Source organism: Henckelia pumila, chromosome 2, assembly GCF_033568475.1.
Source record: "Henckelia pumila isolate YLH828 chromosome 2, ASM3356847v2, whole genome shotgun sequence".
In the NCBI taxonomy this organism is placed as follows: Eukaryota; Viridiplantae; Streptophyta; class Magnoliopsida; order Lamiales; family Gesneriaceae; genus Henckelia; species Henckelia pumila.
Window position 1 is genome coordinate 4056741 of NC_133121.1, and position 23272 is coordinate 4080012.

The window sequence follows — 23272 nt, forward strand, 5'->3', positions numbered from 1 at the left end:
ATTTCTTAAAATTATGAGTATGCTCTGTGGTTGCAGCTTTGTCTGATCTTCCACATCAGAAAAGATTTTTTGAAATTTTATTAAGGCGGGTGAAGCGATGGCCGGAAATGACGGATCGAGACCTGGAATCAATAAGTTCGACGGTACAGATTTCACGTTCTGGCGCTTACAGATTAAAGATTATCTGTATAGCAAGAAGCTACATCAACCTCTATCCGGGGTGAAGCCAGAAAATATGGAGGATGATGAGTGGGAGCTTCTTGATTGACAAGTGTTAGGAGTAATACGATTGACCCTAACAAAGAACGTGGCACACAACGTGGCGGAGGCAAATACCACGGAGGAGATGATGTCCATTTTGTCGGACATGTACGAGAAGCCATCAGCAAATAATAAAGTGTTCCTCATGAAAAAGTTATTCAACTTGAAGATGGAGGAAGGTGCTTCGGTGGAGGCACACATCAATGAATTTAACACGATTATTTCCCAGCTAACATCGGTTGAAATCAAGTTTGATGATGAGATCCGTGTACTTATTCTTTTGGCGTCCTTACCAAATGCTTGGGAGCCGATGCGGGCAGCGGTTAGCAATTTTGCTGGAAAAGGAAAGTTACAATTCAATGATGTCAGAGATCGAATCCTTGGTGAAGAAGTTTGCAGGAGGGATTCGGGAGAAGCAACATCATCGAGATCTGCCCTAAATCTCGAAAACAGAAGTAGGGGCAGAAGTGCTGAAAAGAATTCTAACCAATGGCGTGGCAGATCCAAATCAAGAACTGGAAAAGACAAAAATACATTTGAAAAGAAATTGAAGTGCTGGAGCTGTGGTGAAACTGGTCACATGAAAAAAGACTGCAGATCACCCAAAAATAATGCAAATGTTGTTACTGAGGATGTACATGATGCCTTAGTACTATCCATGGAAAGCCCGGTTGATTCATGGGTAATGGATTCGGGAGCTTCATTTCATACCACCGGTGATCGTGAGGTATTCAGTAATTACATTGCTGGTAATTACAAAAAAGTTTTCCTGGCTGATGGAAAACCGTTGGAAATAGCTGGTATGGGTGATATCAGTTTGAAAATGTCAAACGGATCCATCTGGAAGCTCAACAAAGTGAGACATGTACCAAAGTTGACCCGAAATCTGATCTCAGTGGGACAGCTTGATGACGAAGGCCATAAAGTGACCTTTGGTGATGGCTCTTGGAAAGTGAGCAAAGGAGCCATGATTATTGCTCGAGGAACGAAAACTGGAACTCTGTACATGACTTCCAGTTGCAGAGAAATGTTAGCAGCTATGGATGCTGGAGCTAACTCAAGTCTATGACACTGTAGACTTGGACATATGAGTGAGAAGGGAATGAAGATGCTGATATCAAAAGGGAAGCTACCGGAGTTAAAAACTGTTGAACACAAGCCGTGTGAAGCTGTATTTTTTGGAAAGCAGAAAAAGGTGAGCTTTTCAAAAGAGGTTAGAGAACTGAAATCGGCGGATTTGGAGCTGGTACATACTGATGTATGTGGACCATCTCCTGTGACATCCCTTGGAGATCACTCAAGATATTATGGCACTGCTGTTGACAATTCAAGCAGAAAATTTTGGGTTTATTTTTTGAAAAATAAATCAGATGTTTATGAGACCTTTAAACAGTGGGAGTTTGCCATAAAAGATGTGATGGATTCACTGTCATCCAATCACATGTGGGAGTTGTCAGAACTTCCTAAAGGTAAAAAGGTTTTACATAGCAAGTGGGAGTATCGGTTAGAACACGATGGTAGCAAGCGGTACAAAGAAATCCTTGTTGTAAAAGGTGAAAAAGAATTCATTGATTACACTGATATTTTCTCTCTGTGGTAAAGTTAACTACTATCAGGACTGTACTTGGATTGATGGTAAAAGAAGATTTGCATTTGGAGCAGTTAGATGTAAAAACTGTGTTTCTTCATGGTGAGCTAGATAAAGAAATGAATCAATCACAGGGATTTGAAGTACGAGGGAAAGAGAAAATGATGTGCAAACTTCAAAAAAGCTTGTACGGTCTCAAACAAGCTCCAAGACAGTGGTACAAGAAGTTTGATGATGTAATGAATAATGATGGTTTCCCGAGATATCATGCTGATCACTGGTGTTATGTGAAGCTTGATGGTTCTTATATCATGCTACTGGTATATGTAGATGATATGTTGATAGCAGAAGTTTGTCTGAAGGAGATTGATAAACTAAAGATAGAATTTGCTATGAAGGATTTAGGTGCTGCAAAACAAATCCTTGGAATCAGGATCCTTAGAGATCGGGTGAATGGAGTCTTAAATCTTGAGAAGATTTCTGGAAGTAAAAATCCTGCTGATATGTTCACGAAGGTGGTGACCACTGACAAATTGAAGTTGTGCTCGGCTTCAGTTGGACTGCAAGCATAAGAGAGGAAGAATGAGCTGTTGCATTGGCTGTGTGAAGTCATGATTGAAATCAAGTCTTCAAGTGGGAGATTGTTGAAAGTTGGAGACAACCACCAACCAAAATTGAATGCACATGTTGGATTGGAGTTCACATTGGCCGGCAGCAATCCAAATTTGACATTGAATATGGATGGATTAAAAACGTGTACAAAAACCAATATTGAATTCCTTTTTGGCTGACTTTCACACGGTAGAAAATCCCATTCTTCTCTTCTTTTGTATTAACAAAGAGAGAAGAAAATAAAAGAGAAAAAAAAGTGAGTTTTTTTTGGAGATCTCTTGTGAGTTAGAGAATTATTTCTCGGTAATACTCGGGGTTTGGGTGTGGTGAGATAGAGTGTTTTGTATACACTTGTAATATTTCTCCGGTTATAAATATTGCAGCAGCTCCGTGGACGTAGCTTATATTGGGTGAACCACGTAAATCTTGGTGTTCTTGTTGATTGTTTTATTCCGCAATTATTATTATCGTCATGATCACTCCGGCATAATCCATAACAGACGTGATGTTTGTTGTGATGGGAATCATTAGCTTCATCCATTATTTCAATTGGATGGTATAATTTTTTCTTGTGATTCGGTAATTGTATTGATTGATTTATTTTTTGTATGTATTCGTTTATTATATGCTTGTTCTTATGCTCATGTAGAGTTGGGTATTTGTTTGGTTGGATTCCGGAAAACAACGCTATGCAGTCTATGCTCTTGTCTATTTAGCTTCCTATTTGAGGTTTGATCCTGTCTTGGGTGTTTTTTGTTGTGAAATGATTTTGGGAGATAAAATAAAAGTGCATTTGCTATTATAGTTTATGTCAAATCATGCAAGTTTTTTTTTTGATTTATTTTGCAAGTGGTAAGAAATGAGAATGAGGTTTGCATATTCATCCAAGAAATGTTCTTGTGCTTGAACGAGCTTAACTGGGGATTACAATAATAAATATTTGCATAGATGATACGTATTTGTACTCTAAATCAACAGTCAGGACCTTCCAAGGATACTCTCTTCTTTTCCCTTGTGCTTTAAGTCTGGCCTCTGAAACTATAAACATATTACGAAATGCTCTCTTTTGCAATTAATTAATTATTTTTTAATATTCTGAGATATGCTCAAATATATTCTTACGTCTTCATGTTGCTCTCATTTTAGTCAGCGGAGAGAAGGCTTCGAAGCTTGGTCTAGACATCATTGTAAAGATCTCAAGATATACTAATGCTGCTCAGGTAATCATTGCAAAGTAATGAAACTGCAATGCCCATACCTGGTCTATCAGTTGGTATGTAGTTCTCCTACTCATGTCATCTCAAGTTGTCCAATGTTTTATGTATATTGACTGTGGATGAGTTGGAATTCTATCGTTCTGATATCACACATGGTAAGTTTCGATGGGATATTTGGAATCCGTTCGTTGCAATGGTTCAACATGTGTAGAGGGAAGTGGTTAACTTTAACTTGAAGCATTCATAGTGGTTTGAATCTTGCACCATATTCTTGAAACAAGGTCCTGTGATATGCAAAACGTGGGCTTGTGAATGTGTTAGATAACCACAAAGTGTGTATAGATTAGATGTTCCGTGCATCGGAACATTTTCTGTTTTGGTATCTATTTTTTGTAATTTCACAAGCTTCATTTCTAACATTCGCAAATACTGTCGAGAATTCTGCCTCAGCATTGTTCTGATATGCTTTCATGCATTTAAGTGCCTGTGGATCAATGTTTGAAGCAAAAAAAAGAATGTTTATTTCATTCCCCTTCACTTGCATTCTCAGCCATTACGAAGCAGAGAAAGTGCTAGGCCTGTTTTGCGAGTAAAACACACGTCTATATGTGCTGCTTCGCTGGTAATTATGTTGTACTGTGCTTGAGATCAGATTAACTCTTTGTCAATTGATTTTGTAATGATGACTTTAAGAGAGGGTCTTCTCTTGTTATAGAATATCTATGTTTGGCAATAAGGGTCTCTTTTGAAACATGCAATCAATATGTTTCACATTATAGTTCTTTATGATCAGAACTTGTATATTTATTTCAAAAAACTTATGGGGCACTTTTGATTCCCTGATCAATACAAAATGTGAAATTTCTTGGAGGATGTCATAAACTTGTTTTTCTTGCATTCTAGCACTTCTTTGTACTTCTGGGAACTTGTTCGAGGATATCAAAAGCTTGAAGCATTTTCTTGGAAGTGCATTTTTTAAATATGTACTGATTCTTACCTTAAACCGCAGAATGCCACTTGTGCTGCACAGCAGGCACAAATAGGTACGAGGCAATCATCTACCGTTACTGTTGCACCTTTTCAATGTAATGATCCCTTCTTCATTCTCCATGCTTCATTTTGTTTACTGTCTTTCCAATTCCTTTAAAGCAGTGGTGTCTTTTCAATTTTAGATGTACTGGAGTTTATAATCGAAACCGCAGATAGCTGAGGCATTGGTTCGTCACTGCATTAATAAAAAGTGTGAGTACTCTTTGCAAGAAATATTATGTTTTCCTTGACTTTCCTATGTTTCCATGTGCTAAAGAAGAAGCTTTGCATTGTGTTTTTAATTAACACAAGCGGAAGGATGGAATCAGGAAAAAATAATTTTTGATTAAAGTTTCTCATTGTTATAAATTATTTTTTCAGGACCTGAATATAGGCGTTGCATTATGGATAGCTTCTGGAGGTGATGGCTGGCTTTATGTTAGGATCTAAATCTCCTAACAAACTCAATTGCAAATAATAACAGAGGAAAGCAGATTTACTAATAAGAAATATGAATTATAATCTGAAAAATATCCCAGCCAAGGATAGAATCCTTTTACAAGAAGAATGCAAGCACTCTCTTGCCCCTAGCCTAAGCCAGTAGAAACCCTAGCACAAGCTAGTAAAAAAAAACACAATAAACGTGAATGACCCCCATTTCCTTCTATCTTGCCTACTTTATATTCTCGCATTCTAACCCCTTTCCTCTTCTCCAAGCTATGGGTTCTAGAAGTTTCTTGACAAGTGGATAGCCCAATTTAGCAAGGCCCATGATGAAAACCCACTTTACTTATCCAGCCCATTATTCTAAAGTACCTAACAATACCACCCCCTTGAAATTCAGCCTTGTCCTCAAGGCTGTGATTAAGAATGCAAGGTGCCATGGTTGTCAAAGATGCAGTATAGCATCCTCATTTCTTCCTAGCTTTGCGCCCTCTGCCATCAAAAACTCTTGTTTGGTTCGTATCCAGGATTGGATGGCTGAATTCCTTCTTTTCAGACTCACCGGTAGCTCCATAATCTTTCACCTTGACAAAATTTGAATTTGAATTGTGGAACCCTTCAATTAAACCAGGATCTGTAGATGATCCTTCCCTTGTGATATCATCAGTGACACGAGAATAATAAGCAATTGCAGCACCACCTGTCAATTGCAGCATCATCACTATTCTTACTTGCAACTCTTGAATTCTTATTTCTAGTTTTTGTTCCTCCTCCATGTTCCTTTCCAACTCAAGAATTTTTTTTGAGATTCCTTTCTCTAGTTTTTGGCCAGCACAGTGCAGCAGACTCTCTTCATCCCAACTCAATTTCCATGCAATGCCCATCACAAAATCCACCCCTTTTTTTTTTTCAAAAGTTCTTCTACACACCCTAACTTGATACCTCATATCAGTAGGCATGTACACAATCAGCACCACCCGATGAAGCCTATTAAACAGTTGGGCTGTATGACGCCATGGGTATATCTCATCTTGCTCACCCATGCGCTCTATGCACTCAATCCAAAAGCCAAAAAACACTTTCATTTCCCTTGCTTCTTGACGGCCACAAATGAAATGTATTTGATGGAGGTGCTCCACCTTAAAAACCAGGAAAACAGTAATGGGCTCAAAGTTGTGCTGGCCACGGATGACATACCTTCCCAACCACAGATAATCCACATATGCAATACCACTGGCAGTGAAGAAAAATCCATATTCAACTACAAATATCATGATATCCCCAATTTTCCCTTGCCAATTCCCAACACAGCTTGCAGCAACAATAAGTATAAACTCTTTTTCGGCTTTTAATTTTCCTTTGTCAATCTTCTCCTGTTGTTGGCTGGCTTCTCTGCTACACATGCGTCTCTGTAAAGCCACCCACTGGTTTCTCCTGCGCCCCTCTTGCTCGCTTGAGCTTGTGTTAAGGGGTTCCGATAGAATCGCCCCATATAAAGTAATACGGCCCATCTTGTATGCCGGTCACCGGGCTTGCTGAGGAAAGACCCATATAACCCATCAAAACCTGATTGACCCAATAAATTTGAAGCTTTTTTTATTCGTTTCCTTATTCTTTGAGATGCGTGAAATTTAGAATCTGCGCCGCTCATCATACCGGCAACAAACAGGCCAATTGTTTGCGAATCTCCGGCCACATCTCGTCGACCGATCTCATCACCTAGGCTCGCTGCTGCTTCTTCATCCTCTATCCGCGTTCTGAGTTTTGACGTAAAGGGCGATAAGCATCGGACTCGAACGGTATCTATCTTTTGGGCCCAGTGATTGGTCTGGCCCAAGTATCTTTCTAAAGCCCTAACCCACTCCTTAGTGGCCAGAGTTTCAAGCCCTAAAACCTTTAATGATAACACGATGACATGAACAAAGACGGAGTGCTTCTGATCTTGGTGTTGCGCAGCCCAATTTAACTGGACCAATAAAATCACAAACCACTCGGTGCTCACGCCTTCGACTCTCCGCCCCTGGAACACTGATGCACAACTCTCGTATGGTTTCTCTTTCACTTTCACCGCCTTCCACCCACTGTACCGTTCAATTAGCTCCATGGCGCTGACTCTTGGGCATCGTCCAATCCTTAATATCCCTCCCATTCCCATCGGGTCCCCTTCATCGAACTTCGTTGCTTTCACTTGCTCAACTTGTTTCTGATCTTTAATCAAATATGAAGACAGCGTTGATCCCTCGGGTTTTTTGACATCTGAAGTTTCTAATACTTTGGTTAAATACGGTCTAAGATTCTCCCCACAATTATTCAGAACCTTCTCAGCCAATTTTTTTACATTTGGCTGAGCTTTCTCATTGTCCTGCTGCACGACAACCATAATGGGACTGAGTAAAGCTGAATTGATATAATCACTCTCTTTTAAAACTAGAGTCATCACTGCCTCTATAGACTCCAAAATGATTTCTGATTGCACCCTTGCAGCTCTGAGAAAGTGTTGGAACATCTCAATAATTGTCTGATCCATTTCCAAATCCAACATGATCACACAATACCTGACCTTAGCCATGGTTTCGAGAATTGCTATCCTTTTGCGATAAGATCTGCTCGAAGTTTCTGCCAAGTCCTCAAAATATGATACAATCAACTGAAAAATTTCCTTCATTTTGTCATCATTATATGGAACATCTGGTGCGGTAATTCTGGTTATCTCACTTAGGCAAGAAGCTACACTTACTCTTATATCAACATCAGAGTGCTTCATTAAATCTTCTGCTGTCAATGCCTCCATTAGTGGTGAAAGGGCAGTTAACATGGATTTGGAAGGCGATTGCTCCACTTTTGACAGAAATCCCTCAGCTCGATCTAGGAGGCAGATGAATTTATCCACAGAAATCGGAGGCTGGTACAAAGCGAAACCCGCAGCAGCAAGCTGTTCTTCAAGGTTTTTCTCGGTTGACAGCAGCATTGTTGATTTACCACTCAGTTGGAAACTGGAACTCGCCTCTTCGATTCGAATCCGGCAGGTCGGACCAATTGTTAGGATCTAAATCTCCTAAAAAACTCAATTGCAAATAATAACAGAGGAAAGCAGATTTACTAATAAGAAATATGAATTATAATCTGAGAAATATCCCAGCCAAGGATAGAATCCTTTTACAAGAAGAATGCAAGCACTCTCTTGCCCCTAGCCTAAGCCAGTAGAAACCCTAGCACAAGCTAGTAAAAACAAAACACAATAAACGTGAATGACCCCCATTTCCTTCTATCTTGCCTACTTTATATTCTCGCATTCTAACCCCTTTCCTCTTCTCCAAGCTATGGGTTCTAGAAGTTTCTTGACAAGTGGATAGCCCAATTTAGCAAGGCCCATGATGAAAACCCACTTTACTTATCCAGCCCATTATTCTAAAGTACCTAACACTTTACGAGGGGGTGGGCGAAGTATAGGGCCGACCTGAATGCGTTTGGGCTTTGTGTGTTAAGTTCAGAATATGATTTGCATCCATTTACTTGCATGGTTCTATGCTTTGTTCACGCCTCTGATCCCTAGTTTCTGAACTTTTTTTGTATTTTTCTATAGTGTACATTGCATTAGAATTTAATTTCGAGTGATTTTTAATATTAAAAAATTGTATATTAACTTTTATTTTTGAAATTTTAAATTTTGGTTTATTTATAATATTGAAATTTGTATATTATTTTTTAATTTTTTTGTTTTTTATATGGAAAACGACAACAGATTTTAAGGTCTAAAACTGTTGTAACTGATGGTATTGTTAAATGCACAACCCTACGACAACGGATAAATTCCGTTGTAGTTTCCCTCAAAGACAACGGATTCGCCCCTACGACAATGGATAAAATCCGTTGTCTTTTCTCTTTTAATCCGTTGTCTTTGAGAATTCGACAAAGAATTTTATCCGTTGTCGTAGAGGCGTACTTTAAACAACACCATCAGTTACAACAGTTTTTAACCCCCTACGACAACGGATAAAATCCGTTGTCTTTTTGCGTTTTTCTTGTAGTGACTCCATGAGGGTCATCAGATGTCGAGATTGGGTACAGTTGCGACACATATAGGAGTCAGTGCATTGTAATCGGGAATTCACCGCTCACCTACGGGTGTGAGATATCCTATGTGATTTTATAATATAATAGTGTATGAAATCTGTGGCCAGAGTATAAAATGTGTATTAGGGTAAAATGGTTCACTAGTTTCACATGCGATGTCACTATCCATTCTCAAAGATGCATAACATCGTTATCGAACTTCGCATGCAACTCTCGATGAACCAATAGCTACATATTCGATCGGGATATATGAAATGAAGGGACCGTACTGTACGATAACCATAATCGATTGGTTCTTGAAGGCACTATCAGTGATACCTAGGGACCGGAATCATGGGGCGATGCTACTAGACGCTCTTACCATGATTTGATGGGTCCAATCAGAATTGAATTTTGACATTTTTTATGATCAAGGTGCTGATGCATAAAATGAGGTGAGTTAAGGTGAGCCCGCATAAGGAACGATGTCCTGAATCACAAAAAGTTGTGAACCCACAGCTAGCTGCATCCTCGAACCATTAAGGATCATACTAGCATTGGTTTCACTGTTCTCGTTGAGATAATAAATTCAAAAAATTGCATTTATAATAAATAAGTTTGATAGGATCAAACGATAAGCTTATAAATGAGTTTATAAGACCTTATAGAAAATTTTAGTGCACTTGACCTAATTTCAGTGAAAGTGTTTCAAAATTAGCATTTGTCATTCAGTGATTTCGAAAATTAAAATGCATATCATAATAACAAGCGAGTTAAAGTTGTCACATTGATGATGTTAGATCATCGACTTGAATTATGATGAAGGCGCTGTAATGGGCGCATGATTCATGAACTTGTAAGAATACAAGTTCATATATCATACAAATTAATTGAAGTCAAAAATAGATTTTATTGATTTTTTATTCTAGTTGGACTTGGAATAAAAGAGTATGTGATGCATACATATTAATGTATATATATATATATATATGTGAAAGCGTCTATATGTATTGTATTAACATATATATGTATGAACGTGTATATATATAGAGCTGTCAGACGGGCCAAATCAATGGCGGGGCGGGTCGGCACACCAAAAACCCATATTTAGCGGGTTGAGGGTGGGTCTGCCCACCATCCCGGCGTGCTAGAAATCGGGACGATGTCCTGAATCACAAAAAGTTGTGAACCCATAGCTAGCTGCATCCTCGAACCATTGAGAATCATACTAGAACTGGTTTCAATGTTCCCATTGAGATAATAAATTCAAAGATTTGCATTTATAATAAATAAGTTTGATAGGATCAAACGATAATCTTATAAATGAGTTTATAAGACCTTATAGAAAATTTTAGTGCACTTGACCTAATTTCAGTGGAAGTGTTCCAAAATTAGCATTTGTCATTAAGTGATTTCGAAAATTAAAATGCACATCATAATAACCAGCGAGTTAAAGTTGTCACATTGATGATGTTAGATCATCGATTTGAATTATGATGAGGGTGCTGTAATGGGCGCATGATTCATGAACTTGTAAGATACAAGTTCATATATCGTACAAATTAATTGAAGTCATAAATAGATTTTATTGATTTTTTATTCTAGTTGGACTTGGAATAAAAGAGCACGTGATGCATACATATAAATGTATATATATATATATGTGAAATCGTCTATATGTATTATATTAACATATATATGTATGAACGTGTATATATATAGAGCTGTCAGACGGGCCAAATCCATGGCGGGGCGGGTTGGCACACCAAAAACCCATCTTTTGGCAGGTTGAGGGCGGGTCTGCCCACCATTTTGGCGGGCTAGAAATCCTCAACTCTATCCAATCCAAGGTGGGTTACGGGTTAGGCGGAACGGTCCGCGGGTTGGCTCACTACAAATAAAAATAAATAAATAACATTATAATTAATTATAAATTTGATTTCATAAATAAATATTAATAGAAAAATATTAATAAAAATTTTAATTATTGATTTAATACGTGTAAATTAAATATAAAGTAATTAATAAAAAAAATCACAATTTTCATTAAAAAAAATACATATATACAATAAAAATAAAAATAAAATAATAATTCTCCGTACCGCGGATCAACCCAGGCCCGCGGCGGGCCAACATGCTCGGGTAGCATGCCTAGGCGGGTTAGCCACCTAGGCCCACCTTTAGTTGGGTACCCAACCCACTTAATCACAATATCTTATATGAAATTTTGAATTGTTAATATATTTTTATAAAAAACATTATCCTAAACAAAAATAAAATAAAATATCTTTACAGTACTATGCTCTTAAAATTTAGTGTTAATTTATATGAAATGACTAGAGCTCAACAATATCTTTACACTATGCTCTTAATCACTAAAGTATTACGTGTTTTCAAAAATTATTCTGAAATAATAAAATATCTTCCTATTTTTAATCTTAATTTTTAATATATGTAAATTTACATTTCATCCCAAACACTTTAACATAATCTTGGTAAATAAAATTTTGTAACCCACCAGTTTTTTATGTATTTTATATTAAAAAAATTGAATAACATTTTGTATATATATCCTACAAAATATTGACATATAATATGAAAAAATTGATATTTAAGATTAAGAAAGATCTTTTTTTATTTATTTTGTAATTTATTTGCATACGAGGAAAACAATGACATATTTTGTAGATATCAAATCTTACTAGTTAATAAATAGAATGATTGAATTTGAGTTTTTTTTTAAGGTAAATAGAGATTTTATTATATGAGAAAATAATTAATATATTAGAAATTATATAAATAAATTGGACTGTTATTAAATTTTTTTGGAGTGTAAATAATGGAAGAGTCTATGCTACCACATGAGCACTGCCCATGTGCTACATCCAACGGTTCTTTTTATTTGCATTTCAGATGTTCGTAAATAACACTCTCCTATATATAATATATATTGATATATATATATATGTAACTTGTATATATATGTATACATATATTTATATATATGTATGCAATATTATATATGGATATAATATATGTATACATGGACGTGTTAGTGTGTGACTATATATAATATATATATATGGTAATAATATATATACGGGTTGATATATTATTGTCTTAACATAGAATTTGCTAATCAAGAAAAATACATAGTATATACATGTGAATTTTCGAAAAACACATCCTAATTTTGTGTAAGGAATTCGGCCACCATGCTCTAATCAATAGAGGAATTTTGTGTGGCGGTTTCTTGTGGGTTTAATATCTCAACGAAAAACTTCTTTCTTCTCACTAGTGCGAGTTCGAAAAGGAACGGACAATCCGGTCGTGGACTTGATTGAGAGATTGAAAAAAGAACTTGAAGAAAAAGTTGTCTTCCAATCGATCGTTCATAGGGATATACAAGAAGAATTATTTTAGCTAATCCTGGAATAAATGGAGTCAAGTGAAATTAATTCACCAAAGGTATAATTTCACAAACACCCTATGAATGTCAATTAAACATACGAGTGCTTAAATATATTTTGAATGTCAAAACAAAAAATTTAAACTTTCGCTGCTTTTTGAACACGAGAAAAACGATACTCCAACAATACCAATTTCAATAATGTCTTTAAAAACATTGAGGGCGGCCCGGCCCCATCGCTCATCCCCCTACTTTCAAAACCTCGATCAAAATATTATTAACCTTTTATGTCAAATTTGGGCAATAACTAATTACGTTTCTTAATCATAATTCCAAATTCCATGATCTTGTTTCTAATTAAGACATAACTACGTTCAATGAACAGCATGTCCTTCATCGATTATCTATTTAATTAAAGCTAATAATTACAAGATTTGCATGCATGACCAAAAAATTCATCTCATGATTGATAATAGCAAATAGCAATCACGCTGCATGTCCCCATTAAAAATGAAAAATAAAAAAAGAAGCTACATGTGATTATACGAAAATGATCGATCCAAACTATTATCCATCATAATCTATTAAAAAATGTTTTAAACATTCATTTTAAACTGGTGTAAGACATAGGTATTATCATATTATAGAAATGATCAAGTACTTCTACACGAGAAATACATTTGACTCGATGCTTATCCCAGTTTTTTTCCGAAAATGGTTTAATTTCATATTTGTACCACGTATGCGTAGAAAATTGACTGAAAAATCGGAATTAATGTAGTTGACCATATTATAAATATATATTTCCCTACATTTATTTGTATGTGAATCTAATCTGTAATCCAATTAATGAAGATTAGAACATCCTTTGATTCAATGCATGCAATAATAATTTTTCTTTTTTTACCCCATGCATATATAATTGTATCATTTCCCCTTCGCAATAAAATGAAAATTGGTGCACTCTTTTCTCGTGTTACTACGTACAGATCATCTTCTGGTAAAATCTTCTCTTTCTTTCTTTCTTTCATTTATTTATTTAATTATTATAAAATCCCCTTTTAATAATTTCTTTTTTCTTATGGAATATTGAATTCTCGAGTAAAACCAAAAATACTTTTGACATAGGTCCAACGATTAAGAATTTTTGATGGAATGTTCAAATCATTATTTTTTTTCCAATATTACAAAAAGTAATGCTAATTATTTTGCTAATATTTTTCATGGCAATCTGCAGGCTGAAACAAAAGAAATGGAAGGGCGACGGAATCAGAGTTTATAACACAGTAATTGTGTATACTTAGTGTTGTGCAAACTTCAAATTTTGTACGGGTAAGATCGTAACATATGCTTCTCTTTTTCGATTTTATAACTTTCACATGCGATTTCCGATCGAATACGTATATTTCTTTCCATGTATATAACAGATTCATGAGAAAGTCTAAATTGTTCATTTATAGTTAATTTGAGAACATGAATGTTTGTTAAGATGTCTCGAGAGTTATATATATATATATATATATATATATATATATATATATATATATATATATATATATATATATATATATATATATACTTGAACATTCCTCTCATTTGAACTAATTTTTGGGGTTGAGTAAGACTCAATTCCACGATTTGAACATGATGAGAGTCGAGACTCGAGGCTGACCATTATGTGTTGAATTTCCTATAGTTGAGTCACCAATTAATATATCCACGATCCATCCGTTTCATCCCTGGGCGTGTGGATAAGTGTTAAAATATATATATATATCTCATGTCGGTTGAATAGAGTTCCAAGGAATTGCTATATATATACATATACTTGGATAATAAAGTTGAGTTATAATGGAAAAATCCAGAATTATCTTAAGTTCTTACAATGCTATCTAACTAATTTGGTGATTTATAAATTAGAGAATATGTGGGTATATAGAGTTAATCAACTTTTGTTTTAGATAAACAACTTTAAACAATATCTAACTTTATGTGATATTAGGGAGAAATGCTTTTTTTTAAATCCAATAACTTGTCTATTTTTTGGTTTTGGTCCATTAACTTTTTAAAGTTTGGTTTTTGTACACTAACTTTTAATTTTTAGTGATTTTGGTCTAAGTACTGACGAGGCAGCTAGACACGTCATCATTTTCTGGTGCCACGTCAGTATTTTTCGGTGCCACATCAGCAGTTGAACCAAAATACCCGAAAACTAAAATTAGTGTATCAAAACCAAAATTTGAAAAGTTAGTATACCAAAACCAAAAAATAGACAAGTTGATGAACCAAAAAAATATTTTCCCGTGATTTTAGTGTACGTTACAATCTTATTTGTATAAAGTAATTAATTACTCGTATTTTATATTTATGTAATTGAAAAATTGTAAAGTTTTAATAAGTAAAAAAAAAGTAATTAAATAGTTTCAACTTTCAAAAAACATACATATTCTCAAGGAAAGCAATAATTAAATTAAGAATTAATTTAAAATGTATCAAGTTTCAAAAAAAATTATTCAAATATATACTTTCCAAAAATCATTGTGAGACGAGATTTCGCAAATATGGAATTATTTTATGTGTGGGGATCCACGTGCACCCGTGTTCAAAACAACTCTCATTACTTAGAAATTTTTACGGTAGAGTCGTCTCGAAAATGCGAATCAAACGATGCATCATATGATATAAATTTCAAGCTCGATGGTCGGAGATTTGAAGAAGACCGAAAATTAGGTGAAATATGAAATTTCTTGCCATCTTCACATTTCCGACCAATGAGATTGAAATTTGTATCATATCATATATCGTTGGATTCACATTTTCGAGACGACCCTTCCGTGAAAATTTTAAGGCAATCAAAATTTTTTTGGGCACGGATGCACGTGTAGTTAGGGTGCGTGAGATCAAAACTATATATATATATATATATATATATATATATATATATTATTTAATGTAATGATGTCATTTCAGCGGTTACTCATATGAGTGCTCACGATGGTTGATCACGACCATACATATACATACATACATATATATATATATAAATATAACTTCTAAATATTATTTTTCCGAAAGCCTAAAAAGGCTTTAATTCATGTCATTTTCCTCCCCTTTTTACATGCATGTAACATAGTTACATAATGTTACTGTATTATTGTTCTTACAAATGCTCTGGTTTAAATCATATTTTAATTTGATTAATTTCTTTTTAAAATTTTAAACACATCATATAATTGATGATGTATCACCAACTAAATAAATTGATCTTACATAACATGATATCAACGGTTTAAAAAATAAAATAAATCACAATATCAATATAATTGTTGGGTACCAGTGATATTTATTGGTATACAAGGATGAGACGTTGGAGATTGTTAATATAGTATGGATACTTAACAAGAAAAAATATACGGAAGAAATTAAGAAAACAAGAAGGAAATGATAGAAGAATAAACAACCGAGAAAAAACAAGAGATAATTGGAGGAATTGAATTGTATTCTCTGATATAATTCTTCTCGTTCATACAATCATTTATATATAATGATATGCACGCTACACTCCAATACAATTAGGACACGCATCCTATATTATTTAATAATGCATATGGCTAAATACAACCAAATCAAATGCATTAAATGATACGTTTCTAACTTGTTTTCTTTTCCTGCATGTTTATTTGCCAGCCATCTTATTTGACAACAAATAAAATGTGCTACAAAAACTTAATCAAATGCTATGTGTCAATTTTGACAATTCGACATGCATGCATACAAATTAATATTATTTTACAATAATCCCCCAAAATATATTTTCTCAAATATTAAAAAAATTCCACAAAGCAATTAATATTACCATTATATTTAATAAAGAGTTTTAATCTGCTTTCCACCTATTACGAACACACACGTACATATGGCTGTTATATTTAAAACCACTTGACCTTAATTCCCACTTAATTGTTACCTGATTCTTGTTATATTAGGAACACACACATATGACTGTTATATTTTATATTTATATATAAAACAATGTTAAAATTACATAATTCATTTGTTTATTTATTATTTATGGTATGAAATAAAACCATATTTATTTGAGAAAGCAATAATTTACTTTTCTGTGCATATTATAAATGTCCAGGAGGCTAGCTATTAATTAATATACAAGAATGGGAACATCACAGCCCTGGAAATCAATTTTTGCGTGGATTGGAATACTTTCGCAGCTCTTATTTACATTTGCAGATTCTCAAAACTCGACCAGGTGCGCACATATAGCTCGAAAAAATTGATAGATCACGTAGCGAGTTTGATTTCGTGGTCGATGTATATATCACATAAATGATTCACTCGATTTATTTTCAATGACAGACTAACAATAACAGAAGGTGACACTGAAGATGTTTTGCAATCTCAGGGAGTGCATTTGTTTCAACAAGGTCAACAAGTACGTTATCTATATCTTATATAAAATATAATTATATATATTTCCATTTTATGATTTGATGAAGAATAAAAATCATTTAATATATATGTTACAGGTGGTACTGAATAATGGCATAGTTAATGTTACATTCTCCATGGTTGGCCATGTGACAAGCATAACGTATATAGGGAGTGACAATTTGCTTGAAACCCAAAATGCAGAAGATAATCGTGGGTACAAATTAAATAATGCGTGAATTTATAATTCTGTTTTATTTAAGTTCATGATATCATTTTAATATTTTTCTCTCACGAGAGGTCTTAAATTTGTGAAATTTAAATTGATAGCTATTGGAATGTCGTCTGGAACAAGCCAGGAGAAAACGCTTCTATGGAGAAGTAAGTTATATTTCTCTGACAGTGCACTTTTTTTTTTTTTTTGATCATCTGATAATACACATTGAATCTGAAAATTCGGGTTGAGTCGGATTGAGAACCACGGATATTACACCAAAGAAGACTATAAAAATAACCGAATTCCAGATTAAATTTTCGTGTATCGTGATGTAATCATACCGGCCTACCGCGGACGATAGGTCGGCTTACTCAAGGCCTGATATTTACATTCTGTAACGATGATCAGGTTACAAGGAAGCTATAGAGTGATTGTGCAAAATCCAGAGCAAACCGAGATTTCATTCGCCACAACATGGACAGTTGGTAGTGCGAAAGTTCCCTTGAATGTTGATAAAAGGTAACAAATATTCTAAAGTATATAAATTTAAATTCTAATAATTTAATTATTTCGAGTACACCTTTCTAGTGATAAATATGAAATATATAGGTTTGTAATGTTGCGAGGCGCCCCTGGATTCTACACTTATACTGTGCTCGAGAAGCTCGAAGGGTGGCCTGCGCTGGACATCCAAATAGCTAGACTTGTGTTCAAGCTTCAAGAAAATAAGTACGTATACAAAGATTGCATTTATTTTTCAACTTTTTATTTTCACAATTAATCATGGAATAACATTAATGTCCACATGATTAACTTTGTCAAAAGTTTTCATGCAACATAATTTAATGAACCTGTATATATATATAATTCTAGTTGCTATGTTAATTGGGAGATTTTAATTTCTGTAGCTTTAACGTGTAGTTTTAATACTTAATTCTAAAACTATATATGTTTTCATGTTTGCTTGAAGTGCAACAATATATATATAATCGACCGAGTATGTATATACAGGTTTCACTACATGGCTATGTCGGATGAGAGGCAAAGGTTCATGCCAATGCCAATAGACCGCAGAAATGGCCAAGTTCTTGGGTATAAAGAAGCTGTTCTCTTGACAAATCCAACCAATCCAGAATTTAAAGGAGAGGTAATTAATATTTTTTTCTAGCTTGGCTTGTTTCTCCAACATATATAGGTGTAAATAACATTGCTGTGAACATTCTAGCTGTGACATGTATGGATTATGAGACATTTTACATTTACTCTAATTAGCCTTCAATCATGTAATGTCACGCCAACCCCATACAATATATAATATAACTTTTATGGATTATGCATATATCGGTGTTACGGTCGTGATCATTTATAGGTGGACGACAAGTATCTGTACACATGTGATAACAAAGATAACAAGGTTCATGGATGGGTGAGAAATGATATAGGTGTGGGAATGTGGATGATAACGCCCAGCATCGAGTTCAAAACCGGTGGCCCTTTAAAGCAAGATCTCACTTCTCATGTTGGCCCTACTATGCTCTCAGTAAGTACTTATTTCTATATAATTTTTATGAATTTTGTTTGTTTTTCTTAAAGTTTTTAATGAGTGTGACTAATTAATTATGTTGTACGTACGTACACGCAGGTATTTATAAGCCCACATTATGCCGGGGAGGATCTTGCTCCCAAATTTGAGGCACAAGATTACTGGAAAAAAGTGCTCGGTCCTGTTTTTGTTTATCTCAACTCAGATGTTTCAGCCAAGAAAGAACCTTCGGTACATTGGGACGACGCCAAGCAGAGGGTACGTGCACCGCGCCTAAACGACGACATAGATATAGAAATTAAACTTGAAAAAAAATTATTTTGGTGGTAATATTACACAGATGTCGAAGGAGGTTGCTAGCTGGCCTTATAATTTTCCTCTTTCGAAAGACTTCCTCAAATCCGAACAAAGAGGTGCAGTAAGCGGCCAACTACTTGTTCATGACAGGTAATTTCAACGGGATCAAAGGACCATTTTTATCTTGTAAATTGTATCTTTAGTCCTCTAATTAATTAAAATTATTTGTGTAGATACATAGATAAGCAACCTGTGGCAGCCGCATCGGCGCATGTTGGATTGGCACCCGTAGGGGATCCAGGCTCATGGCAAACTGAAAGCAAGGTTAATATATATAATCCCACTTAATTTCCCTCCATCGAGATTACTATAAAAAAAAAAGACAATTAACTATATATTTTGAAAGCTAGCTAAATATGTATGTTTGGCTTTAGGGTTATCAATTCTGGACACAAACGGACCATAAAGGAAATTTCTTGATCAAGAATGTGATCCCCGGAACATACAGCTTGTTTGCATGGCTCACTGGAACAGTCGGAGATTACAAACACCCGACGGACATCATCGTCCGGCCAGGTTATTTTGAATATTGCTCTAGCTGTATATTCTTTTCCTTTTCGAATCCTACATATATATATTTTGGTTATAAAATCATGTCTAATATTGAATCCTAGGCTCAAATATTAAGCTGAACAACGCCGTTTTTGAGGCTCCAAGGGTCGGTCCTACGCTGTGGGAGATCGGAATCCCTGATCGAACGGCTGCTGAGTTTTTTATCCCCGATTCAGTATATAAGATCCATCCATATAAAATTTACACTGAAAGGTGATTTGTTTTTGTTTTTTTAATCAAATTAAAACAATAAAATCTTTATTGTCACTAGGACATCATTATTCTCTTCATTATTAAATTTTCAGGTTCAGGCAGTACGGGTTATGGACTCGTTATAACGACTCTTATCCCACATCTGATCTGGTGTATACTATTGGAAAAAGCGATTATAGGAAAGACTGGTTTTTTGCACACGTCACAAGGTACAAGAAAACTATATATACATATATATATAATCAAAATTAGGCCAACTTATCATAGTTCCAATTATTTTTCCTTAAACTTAATAAATTGTTTTTCGAAATAAGTATATTTGCTCTATTTTTAAAACACGAAATTCAGGAACATAGGAAATAAACAATATGAAGCAACTACATGGAGAATTTTGTTCGACCTCCGAAATGTTAGCAAAGGAGCAAACTACACTCTCCAGCTAGCCCTTGCGTCAGCTAATGGAGCCGAATTACAAGTACGAAACATACATATCAATATGATTCAGATATTAATCTATACAATTAATTAAGCCATATATTTTATTAAATTAAATTATGATTGATTTGGATAACTGTATTTATTTTATTTTTTTCAAGGTGCGTATCAACGATGAAAATTCGCCTCCGCACTTTACAACCTCATTGATAGGCAACGATAACGCAGTGGCGAGGCATGGCATCCATGGTCTCTACCATTTTTACAGTATCGGGATCGCGGGAAGTCGACTAGTCGATGGCACGAATACAATTTTCTTGACTCAAGCAGTAAACTTGGGGCCATTTAGAGAGGTTATGTACGATTATATCCGTCTAGAAGGACCCGCAGCTTAGGTTAAGTGCTTGTGGTATGATTTGTAAATCATTTTCAATGTTAGCGTCCATTTATCTCTCGATGGCTGCTCGAGGTTGCGACATAGGAAAATTAGACTTGCAATTATGTCCGTCGTTTGCGTATTAATTTTCAGGAAATTTGAGCAAATATTTTTTATTTGGAGATGTGGGTTTTAATTTGACAGATTATTACTATTATTTTTACTTTACAAATTGAGAACTAAACCTTAATTATCACTGTTAAATCGAACACTTTATAAACGAGAAAATTGTATTTTTAGTCATGTTTGTTTTTTCACGATTTTGGTCATCTATGTATACTATCCAATTCTAGTTTTATTATGATATCTTTGTTTAAATTTTTGTTTTTTGTTTTACAATTTAGTCATTTTTTTCCAATGTAACGCGGATGTAGTACCAATCCAACGATGATGTATGTGACATTGATATTGTTGTGTCACACATCAGCATTACTGGTGAAAAAAAAATAAAAATATCAAAAATCGAAATATATTAACTAAAATTGAAATTTTTTAACAAAAAAGATCATGATCCAAAAAAAAATCATACAAGATTAAAAAAAAAGATTTTTGCACTCAACTCCCCTTAATGAATTTGGCACATACCCCCTTGTACTTTATAATTTGACACTTACACCCATTTTGTCAAATAAAAGTTAAGTTTTCCATTCAAAATTACACAATTTACTTAAATAACCTCGGTAATATACTAAATTCATATATGATTGTGAAGAAATATCCATTAAAAACTTTGTAGAGCCTTATATATTAGTTACCATGATTTTTGAATCATTATTGGTAGAGTAATAATATCAATTGAGTGGTCATATATTTTAATTTAAAATATGTAATTAATTTATAATTTATTGAATATGATTAATATGTAAATAATTTTTTATAAATTGAACATTAGTAAAAAAATTCTTACATTTTATATTTTGTGTGTCAATCATGGTTAAATGATATAAAAATAATAATTATGAAAGAGAAGGGGTGTAAGTGTCAAATCATAAAATAGAAAGGAAATTTGTCCCAATTCATGATTAGGTACAGGGGAGGGAGGTGAATGCAAAAGTCCTTTAAATAAATACAATTTTCCCATTCATAAACTAAACGTCAACATAATTCTTGACTTTTAATTAAAATTAATTCACAGAATGCCTACCGCCTGTGAAGTAAAATCAATTGAGTTCACTAAATAATTATTAAATTAATATATATATATATATATATATTATATCTTCTTTTGTATATTATGTCATTATCTTACTTCATTTTTTTTAGAAATTGACTTGAACATAACTCACCTCAAGAGCTAGCTCTTGAGGTGAGTTATGTTCAAGTCAATTTTTAACATGGTATCAGATTGATGTCTTAGTTTGTGTTCTACATCGGTTGACTAAATAATCTGGGAGTCCTTTATATATACAAGGAGCTTTTGAGGTGAGTTAGGTTCAAGTCTCATTTTCTAACAATTTTTTGGGATATATGAAATGAAAATTATATTCTCCCATAAGTTTCTACAATAATAGTATGTTGGGAGCTCATTGAGAAAAATGAAAGAGCCATCAAGTGCTATTGTCGAAACATGATATTCGGGTTGTATGATTAATGAAAACCAATTCTTATTACCTAATTTTTGGGGTTTTAAATATATCGTTCCTAGCTATATCATCAATAATTTTGGGTAAATTAAACACACAAAGTTATCCCTTAGAATTGACACCTTCGTTCCATCTTTGTTTGAGTCAAACACGATTTATCTGCTTCCACTCTTTTGGAAATGTTTCAATTATTTTTTCCATTCACCTAAACTAGAGCCTCATTTTCGGACCTTTTCTCAACAAATCATGCACCTTGCAATATCAATATTATTAGAATAAATGCGATAAATACAAATTAAAGGTTACTTTCCTGAAAATTGTCATATATATATAATTTGATTTCCCTCTCGATTATTATCACCACCTCTAACTTATTCTCCCAACGTAATGTTTTTTTTGGCCATATACATACAATATATATACATACATATATATGTTTCTTGTATCTGATATCTTTCATGGAAGCCCTTCATTTTAAGATAGGTCCACACGGACCCAAAAACCCATAAATCTCAATTTCAAAGTGTATAAATAGTGAGAACAGAGATGGAGACAAGAAATTGAATTAAGGGTAAGAAAATGATTTTTATTGGACAAAGGGGAGTAATGTAATTAGTCCATAATTCTGCTGCATTAGGGTATGAAATAACGACTTTTTTCGCGCAATAGCTTTTCCAACTTGGTAAAAATTTATCGTTTGGGGGTCACAGGAATCAGGCTAGCTAAAAGTATGTGAAATATCCTTCCAAAAAAAAAAAAAAGTATGTGAAATATATTTTAAATTCAAATTGATCATAATATTATATTCAAATCATTATTATTTTTTTCATAATTTATTTTTAATGTTTTCTTATAGAACATTGATTTCTCGAGCACA

General features: G+C 34.1%; 1 protein-coding gene across 2 annotated transcripts; it reads left to right on the top strand.

The window, feature by feature from the left end:
* The first annotated feature begins 13842 nt into the window (after window positions 1-13842).
* Window positions 13843-20909, top strand: LOC140882641 (uncharacterized). Of its 2 annotated transcripts, XM_073288761.1 has the most exons (17): window positions 13843-13945; window positions 16758-16880; window positions 16988-17063; window positions 17158-17276; window positions 17390-17440; window positions 17685-17795; window positions 17886-18005; window positions 18288-18423; window positions 18646-18816; window positions 18919-19077; window positions 19160-19266; window positions 19350-19440; window positions 19551-19692; window positions 19791-19941; window positions 20034-20150; window positions 20290-20416; window positions 20538-20909. In XM_073288761.1, exons 2-17 carry the CDS (start codon window positions 16786-16788, stop codon window positions 20769-20771), a joined length of 2007 nt encoding a protein of 668 aa, XP_073144862.1. In that variant the 5' UTR covers window positions 13843-13945; window positions 16758-16785; the 3' UTR covers window positions 20772-20909. The 2 variants fall into 2 exon arrangements, with proteins under 2 accessions (XP_073144862.1, XP_073144861.1); XM_073288760.1 differs by lacking the exon at window positions 13843-13945 and having other exon boundaries at window positions 16747-16880.
* The last annotated feature ends 2363 nt before the right edge of the window (window positions 20910-23272 follow it).